This window comes from Stegodyphus dumicola, chromosome 8 (assembly GCF_044657685.1).
Source record: "Stegodyphus dumicola isolate Sdum_Otavi_A_Nest chromosome 8, ASM4465768v1".
Taxonomy (NCBI): Eukaryota; Metazoa; Arthropoda; class Arachnida; order Araneae; family Eresidae; genus Stegodyphus; species Stegodyphus dumicola.
In genome coordinates, this window is record NC_140775.1 from 25643218 (window position 1) to 25659202 (window position 15985).

At 31.7% G+C, this 15985-nt stretch overlaps 1 protein-coding gene across 1 annotated transcript; it reads right to left on the minus strand.

Annotated features, from left to right (window-relative positions):
- Positions 1-1672: 1672 nt before the first annotated feature.
- LOC146995693 (insulin-like) lies at positions 1673-11177 on the minus strand. Its single transcript, XM_085822919.1, has 3 exons — positions 11078-11177; positions 4864-5047; positions 1673-2798 (listed from the first exon to the last, which is right to left on the minus strand). Exons 1-3 carry the CDS (start codon positions 11087-11089, stop codon positions 2626-2628), a joined length of 369 nt encoding a protein of 122 aa, XP_085679045.1. The 5' UTR covers positions 11090-11177; the 3' UTR covers positions 1673-2625.
- Between the last annotated feature and the right edge of the window lie 4808 nt (positions 11178-15985).

Sequence of the window (15985 nt, forward strand, 5' to 3'; positions counted from 1 at the left end):
TCTACAGACAAATTTTTGCTCAGCACAGGCATAGTTGCAGCAGTTATGTTTCCATATACACGGATGGATCTAAGTCAACTTGTCATGTTGGGATGTCATTTATAATTGGTGACCACACGGAGGGCAGATGTTTACACGACGCTTCCTCGGTCTCAACCTCCGAACTGACTGCCATATAATATGCGCTTTTGTACACCTCAACGCTGCACCATGGAAAATTCATTATAATACAGACTCTTACAGTGCATTGAAAGCTTTAGAATCCTTTTTTAGCACCGAGAATCCTGTGATAGTAGATGTACTCAAGTTGAATATTAAATTAACAAGTTGTGGATATGAAATTGTGTACTACTGGTCCCCGGAAATATAGGAATAAAAGGCAATGAGCTGCCGAACATCACAGCGAAATCTGCTGTTGAAATGTCCGGCCGCTTCATCCGTTTTAGAGATATCTGTTGTGTTATCAAAGAGAAGATCAGAAAAATATAGCAGCAACTTTGGCACATTCAACTTCATAACAAGATGAGAATGGTGAAGCCTAAAATAGAGCATTGTGATACTACTAGCAATCGTAAGGAGGAAGTTCTTTTGACTCGACTAAGAACAAGTCACACTAGAGCGACACATAGCTATCTACTAAAAGCTCAGAATGAACATGCTTGTCCAAATTGTACTGTTTGTCTGTCAATTTATTACACTTTAATTGAATGTCCATATTTTAATAGTCTTCATGAGAAGTATTTTAATAGCTGCGACCTTCCTCTCGACCGTTTAATCGGAAGAGAGGTCAATACTAATTTGTTTCACTACCTGAAAGAAACAGGTTTCTATTACTTAATTTGATTTTTGTCTTAAGATTTTATGTTAGAATTTTAATGAATCAGATGTTTTAGGATTTTATATCTATATTGCATATCTCATTATCTGAATCATAATCAGCATTTTCATCTCACGCGCATATGATCTTTAGAGTCTTTGCGCCAGTAATCTACTACCACCACCATCCAGCTCTAATATGAATGGGAGACTTTTTAGGCTCAACATTTATTCAACAATTGCATTCAGAGGCCTGTTTCGCTTACGTAACCGTAAGATTTTACGATTCTGGGGAAAGAGTTTCCCTGAAAACTCTGATATTCATAGGTTAGACAGGAACGAATCAGAGAAAGGTTCATCTTCTGTATACTATATTCCTGGATAAAATCCCTTCGTACACCTGGGAGAAACATATCTTTCAGAAGCATTTCTTTTAAGCTTCGTGTTAATAGGTCTGATAAGGGCTTAAATATTCGATTTTGAGCCCATTGTGTTGCAAATTTGAGTTAGGATATTATTGTAAGCACATTTAGCAACAACAACAACAAAAAAAAAAAAAAAAAAAAAAGGATAGCAACTATTATTGTAAAGTGTAATTAGAGATCTCTTCTTTTTAATACGTTATCATTTTAGTTTTGTAATGGCCACGAGTTGTGGCTGGTAAAGCATATTTTAAGTTTTACCTTTGTCTTGTGTTTAATGTTAAGCTGTACCGCAAGCGATAAGTAGTCAAGCATTGCATATAATTCTTATTGACAGCTATTAAATAATAGGCAGGACAAGTTACTTTAGATCTCAGAAGTTAAATGCTCTCGTCCATGTCTCACCTAAATACCGAAGAAAATACTCACAAACATTTAGATAACGAATAGTTTAATGAAAGCATGAAAAAATATCTACATATAGAATGTACATTAATTTAAATGTGAGAAATTGCCTCGAAACCATAAATCACATCGAATACATTCTCTTTATAACAGCACAAAAGTAAAGTCCTTTAAAAAAAGCACGATTTTTTTCCAGTCGAGAAAACAAGCTTTAACTGCTCAAATCTGTTTCAATTGATGAATACAATACTTTCCAGTTTTACATTAAATACCATAATCAGAATCGTAATGGTCAGTAGTTGGGCAGTATTCAAGAATAAATCAGATGGTTTAGAAAACAAATTTTATCGATAGTAAGGATGTTTTGAAAGTTTTAATTGTAAGAAAAATTCAAGAGGAAACGAAATATGTTTCTGAAATCGTGCTTTTCTAAACTTTCTCGAAGGCTTGCTTGAAATTAGCAAGAAAAAACACGATTGCAATAATAATACTATCTGCAATAATAATACTCTTTAGTACACAATATCTCTCATAAATATATAAATTTACATCCACGATTAATTATTCCGGATAGGAAATGAAAGTAATGCAGCTGTACCTGTGAAGATATTTTGAGTTGCTCGAATAGCATTTTCTGTCTAAAATTGAAGGCACATTGTAATGAAGCACCTTGATATAAAAAATTTGTGGTTATTAGCCAAAGAGGTAATTGTATTTATTACTCAGTGAGGTTTCCTAAAACTGTTTGCATACTTTAAATAATTCATATAACATGTAAGAAATTTGAAAAAAATTGTTTATATTTTATACCTTATGTCTAGCTAATAAATTGATTATTTTGTATTTAAATCAATTAAAAAAAGTTTGCGTTTCGATCCCAACCACTGAGCATTAGCTTGTCCATATAACATTCGACAACATATCCATTAGGCTATATATCATTTGATGGAGATTTATTTCCCTTGTCGATGACTGGGCTATCTTATCCGCAGTATGACAGGAGTTCTTGGATGGTACACGCTTTTCTGCAACATTCATCCACAATACCTCTGGTATTTCTAGGTACATTACTGATGCTGAAAAAGTCCAGTGCTGTCTGTGGCCTCACGAATGCATCGGATTCAGAGAAGGAATTTTCCCAACTGGGAATACTATCTGAAAGTATGAGAAACTATTAAGCATTCAGGTTAACAAAATAAGTTTTTTTTTTTGAAATTTTTATCTGGAAGCAGGATATATTTAAGCAGAATTTACCAGTAATTTTGAAGTAGTTGCCTACAAGCGAAACATCGCAGAAAAAACCGACGTGGAGAAACCAACACAAGAGGAAATCATTGTTCTACAAAAAATCGCTGGAGGAAGCAAGAAGAAAACATCGCCCTTCTTAAACATCGAGACATAAAACATCGTCTTAGGAAATTAAGGAATTTTAATAAAACGTTGTCATATAATATATTGTGCGAAGAATTAAAGCACCTATAAATTATCGCATGATATTAACATCGCAAATAATTTGATAATTAATTAAATAATTTTAATATAACTATTTTCATGCATTATTACTCTTTCTTTTTCTGATCTTTTTTTAATATTATATTTTTCACGGAAAATATTAATACCAACTTTATAAAGGAGCTTAATGAACTCATGACCTTTAGTAGTTAATCACGTAAATTTAAAATTATGTTAACTGCTATGCGTACCTTTAATTTCTATATATTTTTTGGTTTTGAAAGCTTATGTTCCTCCTTGTTTTTTCAATAAAAAATGATTATATTGTTAAAAAGTAGGAAATATAGAGGTAAAGTTATTTCACATTTCTTCTTGCGCTTATAGATTATTATGAGAACATGCATCAAAATTTTAAAGACTAGAAGCACGTGTTTGGGATGTTACCATCAAGCGAGGTTTTCTGCCTGTTTTATTTTAGAAAGCCATGTTTTGTGCGGCAATGTTTTAATGTTTTGAACCAACTTATTTTCTACCACGATATCTTATACTGTTATGTTTTAGAATTGCGGTGTTTTCTCCTTGCTTTCTTTCTTCACATGACGTTTTCTATACGCGTTGTTTTCTCTACGATGACTTCTTCATGCATGTTTCCAACGGAAACTAAGTAAATTAAGTAAATCTAATTTTTGAAATGCTTTGCGGAAACAATTTTATCTAACCTAAAATACTTTTTAAATTCCTGCTATTAGCTCACACTCTTCCTATCTCTTGTTCAAATTTTCAGTCGTCTATAAAATACTTTTTATTCATCCACTCAAGTTCAAATAAATATTTTCAAACTTGTAGTGGATGTCACTTGATGTAATACGGTTCTTTTTCACACATTAAATCAATTCTTACTTATATATACACGTTTATTGGAATTAAAGATACGATGTTTTTATTAAATATAGGTATTATAAGACTTACAAATAATGACCGTTTATTAGGTATTCTCACTTGTTGTAAAAATCTATTTTATAACAATTTATAAACAATAGTTCATGTGTGTGATAAATGGGATTTTAATATTTAAAAAACATAAGTGGCAACAGTAAGAGAGAGTTCTAAAGTAAGTTCTGCAGTGTATGGAATTAAAGATTTGTAATTTTATAGAGTTGGATAAGGTGATGTAATGTCCCATCATGTAGCGAAAATTCTCCCCATATTTCTATATTAACGTTATAATATTATATGCTTAAAATATAACCGTTTAAAATATCCCTTGCTTATTCAAATAAATAAATAACACTGTAGATTATACAGTAAGGTGAAGCATAGGTCACTTTGAGTTGTGTGAAATCATTAGATGGAATATTGATTGAAGAACTGGACTGCTTGAAACTCACTGGAAAGGTTCCTTGCAATAATGAGGCATTGCAAGAGATGGATAGAATGAGAAATTATAGAACTCCATCAGCTTCATAAATTAGAAACGAAAAATGTTAATAATGTTACTAAAAGTAACTACAATAAAATTTTTCTTTGTTGACCTAAGTAGGAATCGATTTGAAATTATTATTTTTTCTTTAGTATTACTTATTTGTTACAAACTTCTTCCCATGTAAGTTACATAAAAATGACTTTTATGCAAAATTATTTTCTTTCAAAATACAAGCTGCTACATTTATTAGAAAAATTGGCCTCCTTTCTACCAACATAATACGCTTAATTAGATAGATTCATGATTGCTTTTTAGAATGGTTTGTAAATAGAAAATACAGTTTACCTCCTGAATATACATAGTTTCGCTTCGGCGGATCGGGATAAATGTGATTGCAGACTACACCTAGGGCCTCGACCAACCTGCTTCCGCACAACCTTATGCTGCCTCTCTTTTGTATATTATGTTGATTTGGATATGAGTTTACCAGCATCACAGTGCAAGCCAAGGCTGCCCAGAGGAATGAGTACTGAAACGAAATTAAACTTATTAATAATCATTCGTTCATTTATAAAAACTATTTGACGTCAGTATTCATATTACGCAAGTCCAAGTTTTCCTACCTTCAGCCTTTTGCATGTGACAGCAAAAACTAACTTTTAAGGGAATTGTGCGTTCTGTGATAGGTATGTTTAGTGGGTGACTTATGTCATATTTAGAATTCATAAAGTATAATGAAGGAACTACAATACTATGTTTTGCGAATTATACATCAAAACAGCCACAGTGAAACATTTATGGTGAATTTACAACTGTCCAAATGGTTTTGCAGCCTTCTTCAGTGGTATGAATATTTGCTATGTATTGTTTTACCTCATTGGCAGAATGTTTGTTACCTTTCAGCATTTTTACATAAAGGTGTAATTGAAAAATTCTTGAATTTGTTGCGACAGAATAATTATAGTGTTCTGCCTGCTCTTTGTATTAAACTCAGCCACTACGAAAAGGTTAACAAATATGGCTGGTTAGCTTAAGCGACAAAGAGCATAAAAAGCATAAAAGCATTCCGCAATGCAAAGAGAGAATTTTTGAATGAAAATTGATCTCTTAAATTATTGTTATTAAAATAAAAACTATTTAACAAACAACGCATTACACAGAACTCAATAATTCATTAATCACGTATTCGCAGAATTAAAAGTTTTCAATTACTTAACATAGATACAAATCAAAATTTTTCTCAGACCTCCAAAACTTACTTTTATTATGTTCTGGAAGGTTTGAGGACACTTTTGAAGAAATTCTAAAGGAATTAACTGAAAGTTCTCTTTAATTTTTTGTTATTAATTATTTAAGTATATTTAAGCATTAAAATACTTATTATTAGAATCTCTCTCTCTGTATATGTATTTCTGGCTGTGGCAAGAAATTTGTATCGAGAACTGAAAAATAGGTTAGGTTAGGTTATTTGAGTAGGGCGAAACACAAAAAGGATATCTGCGTAAGCAGAGGGAATTCGCGAAGGACATTTTAAGAGAAAGTGCCTCATATTCACATTAGGCATTGGCAAAGAACCGGAACCAGCCATGCAGTCAACGGTTTGTTTAGGTTAAAACTTAGGACGAACTACCAGTACGCAGTGTTCTTAGCATACCGTTGTACTGCCAGTAAGAATTAGCAATTTCTACTGCTGTTGTTTACTGTGAGTTTTAGAAAAAGCAATAATTTCATCGTAGCTAACAGGATACAGGCGTAAGACTAGAATTTTAGTCTTAAAGAAGTCAATTTTTAAAGAATTATTCCATACCCACGTGCGTGCCTTCGTAGTGTAAGTGGTAGCACGTCAAGTTTACAATAGGAAAATTCAGAGTTGGAGTCCCGGCTTGGACATAGCTGAAGTTTTAGGTCTCCAACTCCAAGGGGGAAGGAACTATCAGTTGTGCAGTGCCGTACCACTAAAATATGGCAAATGACAGTTCGTCCTTACTTGTATTTTGATTAACTGGATTTCTTCCCTTTTCCCAGTCAGCCTTTAAGTGAGAAAGAGCATAAGGAGTTTATTGCATTTCTCTATGAGTGCTTTGTGGTATACGTGGTAGTATAGACGGGTAGTAAGCAAAAGATCTGCTATTTTTACCTGTCCGAAGGGAAAGAAGGCACTGAAAACTCTTTAAATTCTAATCATCGTTATCCTTTTTCGTTTACATATTGAAAAATTATTTTACATAATTGTGTTATGTTGATGGACATTTTCTCCCTTTTGTTCCTTTCACCTGTGCTTTCGCTTTTTATATTTTGTCTAGGAAAATATTTCATCATACTTTCCCACTTATTTAAGCATTAAAATGCCTTGATATATGATATTATCAATAATGAAAAGCACATTACCTTTTATCAAGCCGAAATAAACGGGTAAGTGAAACTGAATGCAATGACTCTAATTTCTCTTAAGCTGTTTTTCTACTTTTGTCTCTTACCGAAAACAGATATTTGCATAGATTAAAAAAGTTGTAGAAACATTAGGTTATTTCGAAACAGGACAGATGAAAAATGAGAAATGGACTTGCCGAAACTCGAACCACGGACCTCTCGAATACGCGTCGAGGGTGCTAACCACTACACCAAGAAGGCATGCTAAGAAGTCGGAAGAAATACCTTATAAAGTGAATCCTTATTTTTCGGAGGAAGTTATTGATACCGTTTAAATAAAAACATCTATCTCTGCGTCAAAGAGTTGCTGATAAGATGATGAATGTTAAAAGGTAACTGATTTAGTTTACTACAGTTTGTGAGTACTGCAGGAATACTTTTCCCATAGTTATTATTCGGACCCAGAGTACTCGTTATACACGTAAATATTCCAACCGTTTACGGAATTTAACCCGCTCTTTATTATTGCCGTATTGTCTTTGCTGTTGACTTCAAGTAACTAGTTTCCAGTATATTTTTACAATGTGCTGACAATTGCATTTTATAGCGTTCTTGAGTTTATGCAGTATAGATATTGAGAAACTTAAGCAATACCAAACCAAACGAAAACAAAAATAACAATTATGAGAAAAGCTCTAAAGTTATAAATAGAATTTGAAACTTAAATTTCATTGAATCTTCATAATTTCAAATATTTATGGAATATTTCAAAATTAAAAAATAAATTTCATTAAAATGAATAATGAAGTTTTCGAAAGTCAGCTTCTTTTTTGAAATAATTGTTTTTTTTAAATGAGAAAATAGACTATTATATCTCATCCTCATTCTTTTTAGTTCGGATCAACCTTAATTTTGTGTTAATTTTAGGACAATTTCCAAATTTTAAAATTAATTCTAATTTCGTTAGCGTAAGATAAACTTGCATACTGTGCGTTTAATATAACAACGTTAATAAGTAGATTAGGTATTTTAAAAAGTGGAGGGAGTTTATTAATCTCTTCTTTGACAAAAAGATCATATAATAAGCATATAATAAAAATGAAGATGCATCTAAAATGAACTAGCATATTACGGTAACGACATATAGAAATATTTTCAGTTTTGAAATCTTAATGAGAAAAACTTATTTTTGTCTTCTTTTGTGCCAAAGCTGCATAATGAGATCCTGTAGTATATTTAGCTTTCAAGGACAGTTTTACATCAAGACGATCCTTAATAAACTAAATATTTTTTTCCAGTTGTTTATAATAGAAGCAATTATCAGTAAACTAATACGATCAGATTTTGGTCAGTTTGTTACATTTCTTTATACCATAGCAATTAGCTAAAATTTGGACTGATACTAGTATCTTCAAAATTGGGAAAAGGTGATCCCTCGGATAGAAATCGTGTCTTTTGCCATTTTTGGTCTCCAAAATTATAACAAAGAAATTTTCCAATGTTCGTTGTCGTTATCTTCAAATTTATCATTTCTGGAATTATTATTTCTTGACCTTTAGTTAGTTATTTGATATTCATCTCAATTAAAGAAATATTACTTTTAAAGTATATTAGTAAGTTGTAAGTAAAATTTACGGAGATACTTGTTTGTTTATTTGATTTTGTTATTTGTTATTTTTGATTATGTTTTTGATAAATTTGATTATTTTTTTATTTCCATTACTTCTTTCAATTTTTCGTTTTAAGTGCAAGTTTTTTATGTTACAAAAAAATGCTGGCGTACATTTTTATGTTACAAAAAAATGCTGGTTGTTTTCGAAACATTTCGGTTATTTCTCAGAATTTTGACTAACTTTGAATTACTCTTACTTGCATCACAGATAGGGCAATGAAAAGTTACAATGGTATTTATTCTTGAAATGCACAAAATATGAAATAAACAAATATGTGTTACGATTAAAATTTTTAATAGTTTGACACTTGAATAGAACAATAAAAGTGAATTTTGGATTCCAAATATGGTTTCAGTACTTCTGAAAAAACGCTCAAGATGGTGACATTCGAAGAATATGCATTCTGAAGTTTCTTGTAAGGACACCTGTTTGAACCTTTTATATGATAAGTGCGGGAGCATTTATAAAAAAATCCGAATTAATTATTTTTGCATAATAATTTATATATTTCGATTGTTGCTTACTTTATCATAAATAAAGGCTCTGGCATTTTAATTTTATTTAAATTCCTTGATTTAGTAGCGATCAGAATTACAAAACAGCTAAATTTGAAATTCAAAATAATTACTGGTTAATTGCTTAATGATATTATGAAAGATTGCATTTCTTCTTTCTCTTTGAAATAAAGGTTTAAGAAAATGAAATTTGGACAAAATTATCTCTGGGGGAGAAAAAAGTCTGAAAGGTTTTAAATTATAATAGTCGCCTAAAAAGATTTGTAAAGGTTTTTTGTATTCTTGCTGAGCTCGTAGTCTTTCAGTCAGCTGTCGTACTCGCTCCCGCTAAACCAATTTTTTTTCTTTTGTCTTTTCTTCGCACTTACGTCAAACAATGCAACAGCAAAATCACAATATTTTAGAAGCAACATAGCAGCATATATTTGGAATTCCCGATGCAGTGTTAATTTTTGGCATACATTTTTTGTTTCTTTTTTAGTTTTTCCTAAGTTCATCATACCAATATTCAGCTGTGTCAGTAAGATTGTTTACAAAACTTCTTATCCCAGAAGGGCTATCAATTTTGTTTTGGCACTTTGTGTTGGTTCACTATAAATGTCGATTCACTTTTCAAATTGTTGCTAATATATATTACAGCCCTATGTTACATTTAAAGAAATTAAATAATGAAGAATCTGCATAAATGTATGTATGTTTCTCGTATTGTGATAAAACAATGGTTCCTATAGCTATCAAATTCTGAATAACGTACGTCCCCACCCGAATATGGGAATCGGGAAACCTTAATTTGGAATTTGAAATAAATTTGTTTTATTACCTATTTCATATTTTGTAACACTTCAACGAATTTTTGGTTAACAAACTGAAGGATTTCAAAACGAGCAATGGTAACGTTGTACAGAAAAATCATTTTTATCTCCAGGGCGTGAGACTGCGTATCGGAAATTCAAAAGATATGCTCAATTTAAACCTATTTCGAGATATTGCTCTTGAACTGAATTTTATGGTTTAAGTGCGAAGAACTTGATATTTAATAAATAAAGATGGTACACACAAAACGTTAAAAAAAAAAAAAAAAAAAAAAGCCTCCAAATCATTTGACCACAGCGGCAAAATCTAAAATCTTATAAAAAGGAAGGTATAAATTTCTTTGTAATTTAAATTTTTATTTTACTTTATTTTTAATTCTTTCATTGAGAACGTAAAAACGTCTTTGCATTTACGCCGCATAAAACTCAGTTCAACAGCAAAATAATGACATGTTTAAAAACAGCATATTTTTAGAATTTCCGATAGATACTTTGGTGCACTAGAGATAAAAACTTTTTATTCCGTATAGTAACTGTTTGTTTTGATATCATTTAGTTTGTTAATAAAAAATTCATTAAAGTTTTACAAAATATGAAATAAGTAATAAAAAATATAAAGTCAGTCTATGAAAATATTTACATTTTTAATTAGACATATGTTGAATTAAATGCATTTTTATAGCTTAAATCAAACCGATTCAAAAGTAAGAGATGAATATTCTAATAACTGCATCTATTGCTTTCAATGAGCTTAGTTTGTTAATTCACGACAGACAGGTTCAGTTTAAAAGATAAATATCTTTCATTTTGCCGAATGGCAACAGACTCCAGTGAAAAGTGAAACGACTCACTTATAGTAATTCTACGCAAAATCGCACTTCGAGACTAACAATATTTTGGCGCTAAAAAATAACAGATTTATTAAATAGCGGGATTTTTTAATATTTAGTATCAGCCAATTTATTTAACATACTTTCATTAGTATATTAGATATTCGTAAAGAAAGCCATAAAATTAATGGTTAATAAGCACATTTTTAGCGGAATATTCTGAAGTAAAAAAAAAAAAAAAAGTCTACAAAATTTTTCACTAAACCGATTTAACTATCGTTGCTGTTCATCGCGAAGGACATAAAAAAGAGTTATAAAATCCTTTCAAATTTCCTAGGAAGATTCGAACAGTAACTTACCTTAAATGCCATCGAGATGTAGGTTTGAATGGTGAGTTGAAAGAGTTCTGCGAAAATGAGAACTAGATGGGACGCGGTTGGGAAGTTTAAGAGCAGAACGATCTTCCGTGTTTTTATACTCTGCCGAATGGGCAAACGGTAGCGCGGTCTATCATTCCAATTTCTTCTGAGAGGATGTAAAAACGGGGAGAGGGGGAAAAGCTCGCACGCTTGATATGTAGCACGTGTCTGCAAAGAATAAAATTGAAACTAAAACAACGAGCCATGTGGGGGTATCGACTATGAGGTGAGAAGGAGGCGACAAAATGTTTGTGATACTTTATGAAGGCGTGTTGGGCGGGGAAGGAGATAAAAAAAGAAATGGGAGAAAGAAAACGTGGCAGATAATTAGTGTAAAATTACATCTAGAGAAAGGAAAAAGGGGAGTGAGTAGAGTTTGCTCTTGCTCTGATCGATTGACTGAAAATCGCCCCTATTTGACATCTATCCCTTGTCCATATTAGAAGATAGTTTTATGCTGGGAAGATGGATTTCTCAGCCCGGTATTTTTTATTTTTTTTTATTTTTTAGATTTATTAATAAAATAACTAAAAATCATTATTAACCAGATATTTTAAATAGAAAACTGCTGTTTACAAAAAACTTAATTAGGCTAATCAATCAACCTTAAGTAATTTCGTTCAAACGGATTCTCCTTTCATTGTGGTAATTTAAATATACCCAATATTCATCTATTGTGATAACATTCTCCATTTTTGTTCGAATAATTGTTTCTCATTGAGAATTTTGCTGCGCGTTCTGCTTTCTGCGATGTATCGTGGGAAAAGATGATGCACATTACGTTTTTCCCTCTTTCAAGATTCAAATCAGCATTGATCACTTTCTTTACAGTTGACACTGAGCATTTTAATGATTATGCAGCTGCCCTTAGACTTCGTAGAATATATAGAATTTCTTTTAACATTAAGGCTATATAGTATTTCTCCCGCCTTCTTAGCACGCCTTCGTGTTATGGTGGTCAATACGCTCGACGCGTCTTCGAGATGTCCGTCTTTTGAGTCCCGGCAAGCGCATTGCTCATTTTTTTCTTCTCCACCATCAGGATTTGGCGATAGGCTCCCCTAAGCCCAAGTCGCCCTTTAAAAGGGGGAGTATATGAGGTATTTCACCCGCCTTCTTAGCATGCCTTCATAGGGGTCAGCATGCTCGACGTGTATTCGAGAGGTCCGTGGATCGAATCCCGGCGAGGGCATTGCTCACTTTTTACTTCTCCAGCATCGAAGTAATCTAATGTCTCTACAAGGATTTTACCTTTGAAACATTCAAAACGTTCCGTTTTTTCTTTGGATATGTAACTTGAACAATTTTTTTCCTTGAAGCCGAACTTTGACGTTTCTTTCCTTTCTTATTGATAATATTATCTATCATTGCTTTAGTTACCGAAAAACTATGGCTTTCACAGTATTTTTTAAAATTACTTCGGAAAGAGAACATAGTCTTCCGTCCATTGCTTAATTAAAATTTATACCAGTCTAAAATCAATTCTGATCGTGTCCTTAATTAATACTGCTCGAGAAGGCCAGTAGTAATGTAAATACGCGATATTTTTAACTCAAAGGAAATGCATTTCGCAGCTAACAGCAGTTTACAGATTCGAATTGCAAGAAATGCTTATATAATATTCATTATTAAACAAAGCAATGTAAAACAAATCAAAATAAAAAAAAATGAGTACTTAGGAGCATTGTTTTTTTCCACTGCGTAAATACAGGGTGGTTATAATTAAAGTGACCCTATTCAGACCTCTCTAGAAGCTGCTCTACTTATTGAATATTGGTGAAATTTTGTATATCTGTTCTATGGACTATGAGGAAACGACTTCTGCAATAAAACATAATTCGACATGAGCCCTTTTCGCAATCCCTTTAAACGACGATATTCATGCAATGCAGCTAAGCTATTACTGCCGTTCTGATAAACCAGTTTTACCAGTAAAGCTCGATTTTTCTTCTATAAAGGCATGATTAACGATGAGAAAGGCACGCAGATTGATTTTCTGACTCTGACTACAAGTCTCTTTATGGTATTGACTAATTTGCATAAGGCATTTTTGAAAAATGCCATCTGGGTAGAAACATTTGAACTATTTTTGTTGCAGAAATCTTTTCCTATAGTCCCTGTAACGTATATAAAAAGTTTCATCAAAATCCGATAGGCAGATCGGATTCTACAGGGGTTTGAAAAGGGTCACTTTAATTTTAATTACCCTGTACCTAAGTGTAGAATCTTAAGATTCCTCGGAATACCTTTAAAGAAATATAACACTGCGAAATTAAATCACAGTAAGAACTCTAAATGTATTAACAAATGTGTATTACGGTATTAATAATACCAAATACTACATCAGCAATGCTATATTGCTTCCTTGCATTAGGGGAACCCAAAGTAGATCCTAAAGCAGTGTTAGCTCAGAAGGGGTATTAATCTCGAAACGGGATTTTGGGTTGAATTACTCTAAAAGGCTGAACCACTTTCAAACTATTGCCATCAACTACTATTGCACTGTTTTATTTTAAAAGAAATTCAATAAAGGAGAATATGCGTGAATGTAGTTTCTCGCATTGTGAAAAAAAACGACTGTATCTAGAGCAGCAAATTTTGAGTACCGTAATCCTCCACCTGTACATGGGCACCCGCAAGTCCGAATTTTGAATTTCTTTTATTATCTATTTCACATTTTGTAAAACATTAGCGAACTTTTAATTAACAAATTATAACGATTTCAAAGTGAGCAATGGCAATGCTATACAGAAAAAAAATATTTTTATCTCCGGCGCGCAAGACTATGTATTGGAAATTCAAAACATATCTGGTTTTTATATATTTTGTGATATTGCAGTTGAATTGAGTTTTATGTGGTTTAAGTGCAAAGAACATGATATTGAATAAATAAAGGTAGCACACAAAATGTTAAATAAACGCTCCTTTGGAGATAATAAAAAATCTGAAAGCTTTGAGACATTTTAAAAATTATTTAAAATGACAAATTGCATCTATTATAAATAAACGATTTCTTTAATGAAGGAAACTCAAAAAGAAACAAACCATGGTATGCTCGAGCATTTGATAAAAGGTTTCGAATCCTGTTCCTACTAAAAGTTCAGTGTTAAGTAAAAATTAAAAAAGTTGCCAAACTAAGTATTTATCGGTTAAATAGAAAGACTTACTTTACAGAAGATAAAATATGAAAACTATTGCTTCATAACTTAAATCCTTACGCGGCGCTGTGAAAGAAAGAACTGTGAATGTTAACAACATTTGCAACATTTAAAGTGATATTTTACATCTGATTTTGATATCAAATTATGAGTATAATAATTAACCGCCATAACTATTAATAAAATAAATAACTATGCCTTATTATATAGATAGAACAATTTCAATGTATGAATTTACTTTTGGAGTTTTTCTAAAAATCATCAAAGCAAAGCATTTTAAAATTAACACATAGTGCTGCAATTTACGATATCAGTATATATGGCAATAAATGTATTAAAAGATCAAATGATACCAAATTTAATAGAGATTTCTATGAAGTTCATAAGTGTAAATACTGTATTTATTTGTTTCTTTAAGAACTTCTTTCCCCTTTTCACTTTTTCCGAGAACGATCATTTTTCTCTTTTATTGATCTCATGTTTCTGGTTTCAGTTTTATTTCTAGAACATAAGTGTATAACGCTCATAATAAAGTTCATTCAAATTTCTGTGTTATATTAAAGACAAGAAATAAAAAGTAACAAATATTTACGCTATTTCAACGATTAGCTACGATAGTTATAATGCGCATATTTTTTTAGACCTTGATGTACTTCAAAGCCAGTTTCTTCAAAAAGAACAAAAGGTGAGTAAAGACACAGCAAAAGGACAGAGAAGAAAAAATTTGTTGTGAAAAGCTACTTTCTTCGAATAAAAGTCGAAAACAAAAATTTCAGTCAATGTTAGTCACTAATACTCAAGAATAATGAAATTAGGAGTAACTAATGACAAAAGAAATTAAGAAATTGAGGCTTCTGAAGAAATTAGCAATCTATACTAAATTCCAGAAATTTAATTTAAATCTTGTGAAAATCTTGTAGAAAAATGCAAAATGTTTGTCTTTTTTAAGTATAAAACAAGGTTTTTCAACTTTAAATTTTCCTCAAATATCAGAATATTAGGCTCCTTAAGATTACTTTTATTCAAAGAGTTTAGTACAAATCATATGTAAAATATCATTTCGAGAGATTAAAGTCACATTAAAGATAACGCCAGATGAGCAGAAAGAAATTGATCACTAATTGCAATTTGTAAAATTGCACAGCAAAAGGTAACAGCTGTAAATTACTCAAGGAGAAAGCAGAGATTAAGCAAATCCTCTTTAAAACAAAAATAAATCCCGTAAATTACCGCTATCATTCACAGAATAAACGAATTTATAGAATAAATAAAAAAACGCAGTACAACTAATTTTCTCTGAAATATAGTCTGGCTGAAGTCACTTAGGTTACGTTAAATAAGGTTATTTGAATATGACAAAGTACACGTGATCTGTCCACCTAAAGGAAATGATGTTCTCAAAGCTAAATTCTTAAGAGAAACGAGTTCGTATTCACATTACACATGGAGAAAAGTCAGGAAAACAAACCACGCAATCAGCTTGTTCGCTTTGAATCGAACTCCCAGTATTCAGCGTTTTTAACAAGTCGCCCACTCTTTATCAGAATGAAATCTCTCAGAACTAACTAGCATTTGAATGAATGCTGGCTGTCTGCACCATATTTATATGTAGTTGTTCCGTTTTCTAAAAGCTTCAGGCTCTTAGAGATTCGAAAAAGCGTTTTCCTGAAATTTCCAGAAAGTCGCCAAG

What these genes read in the sequence shown, in the direction of transcription:
- LOC146995693 (XM_085822919.1), bottom strand. An exon ending in AAACTATGTATATTCAGGAG is followed by an intron (nt 2,799 to 4,863) that starts GTAAACTGTATT and finishes TCATACTTTCAG; the next exon opens with ATAGTATTCCCAGTTGGGAA.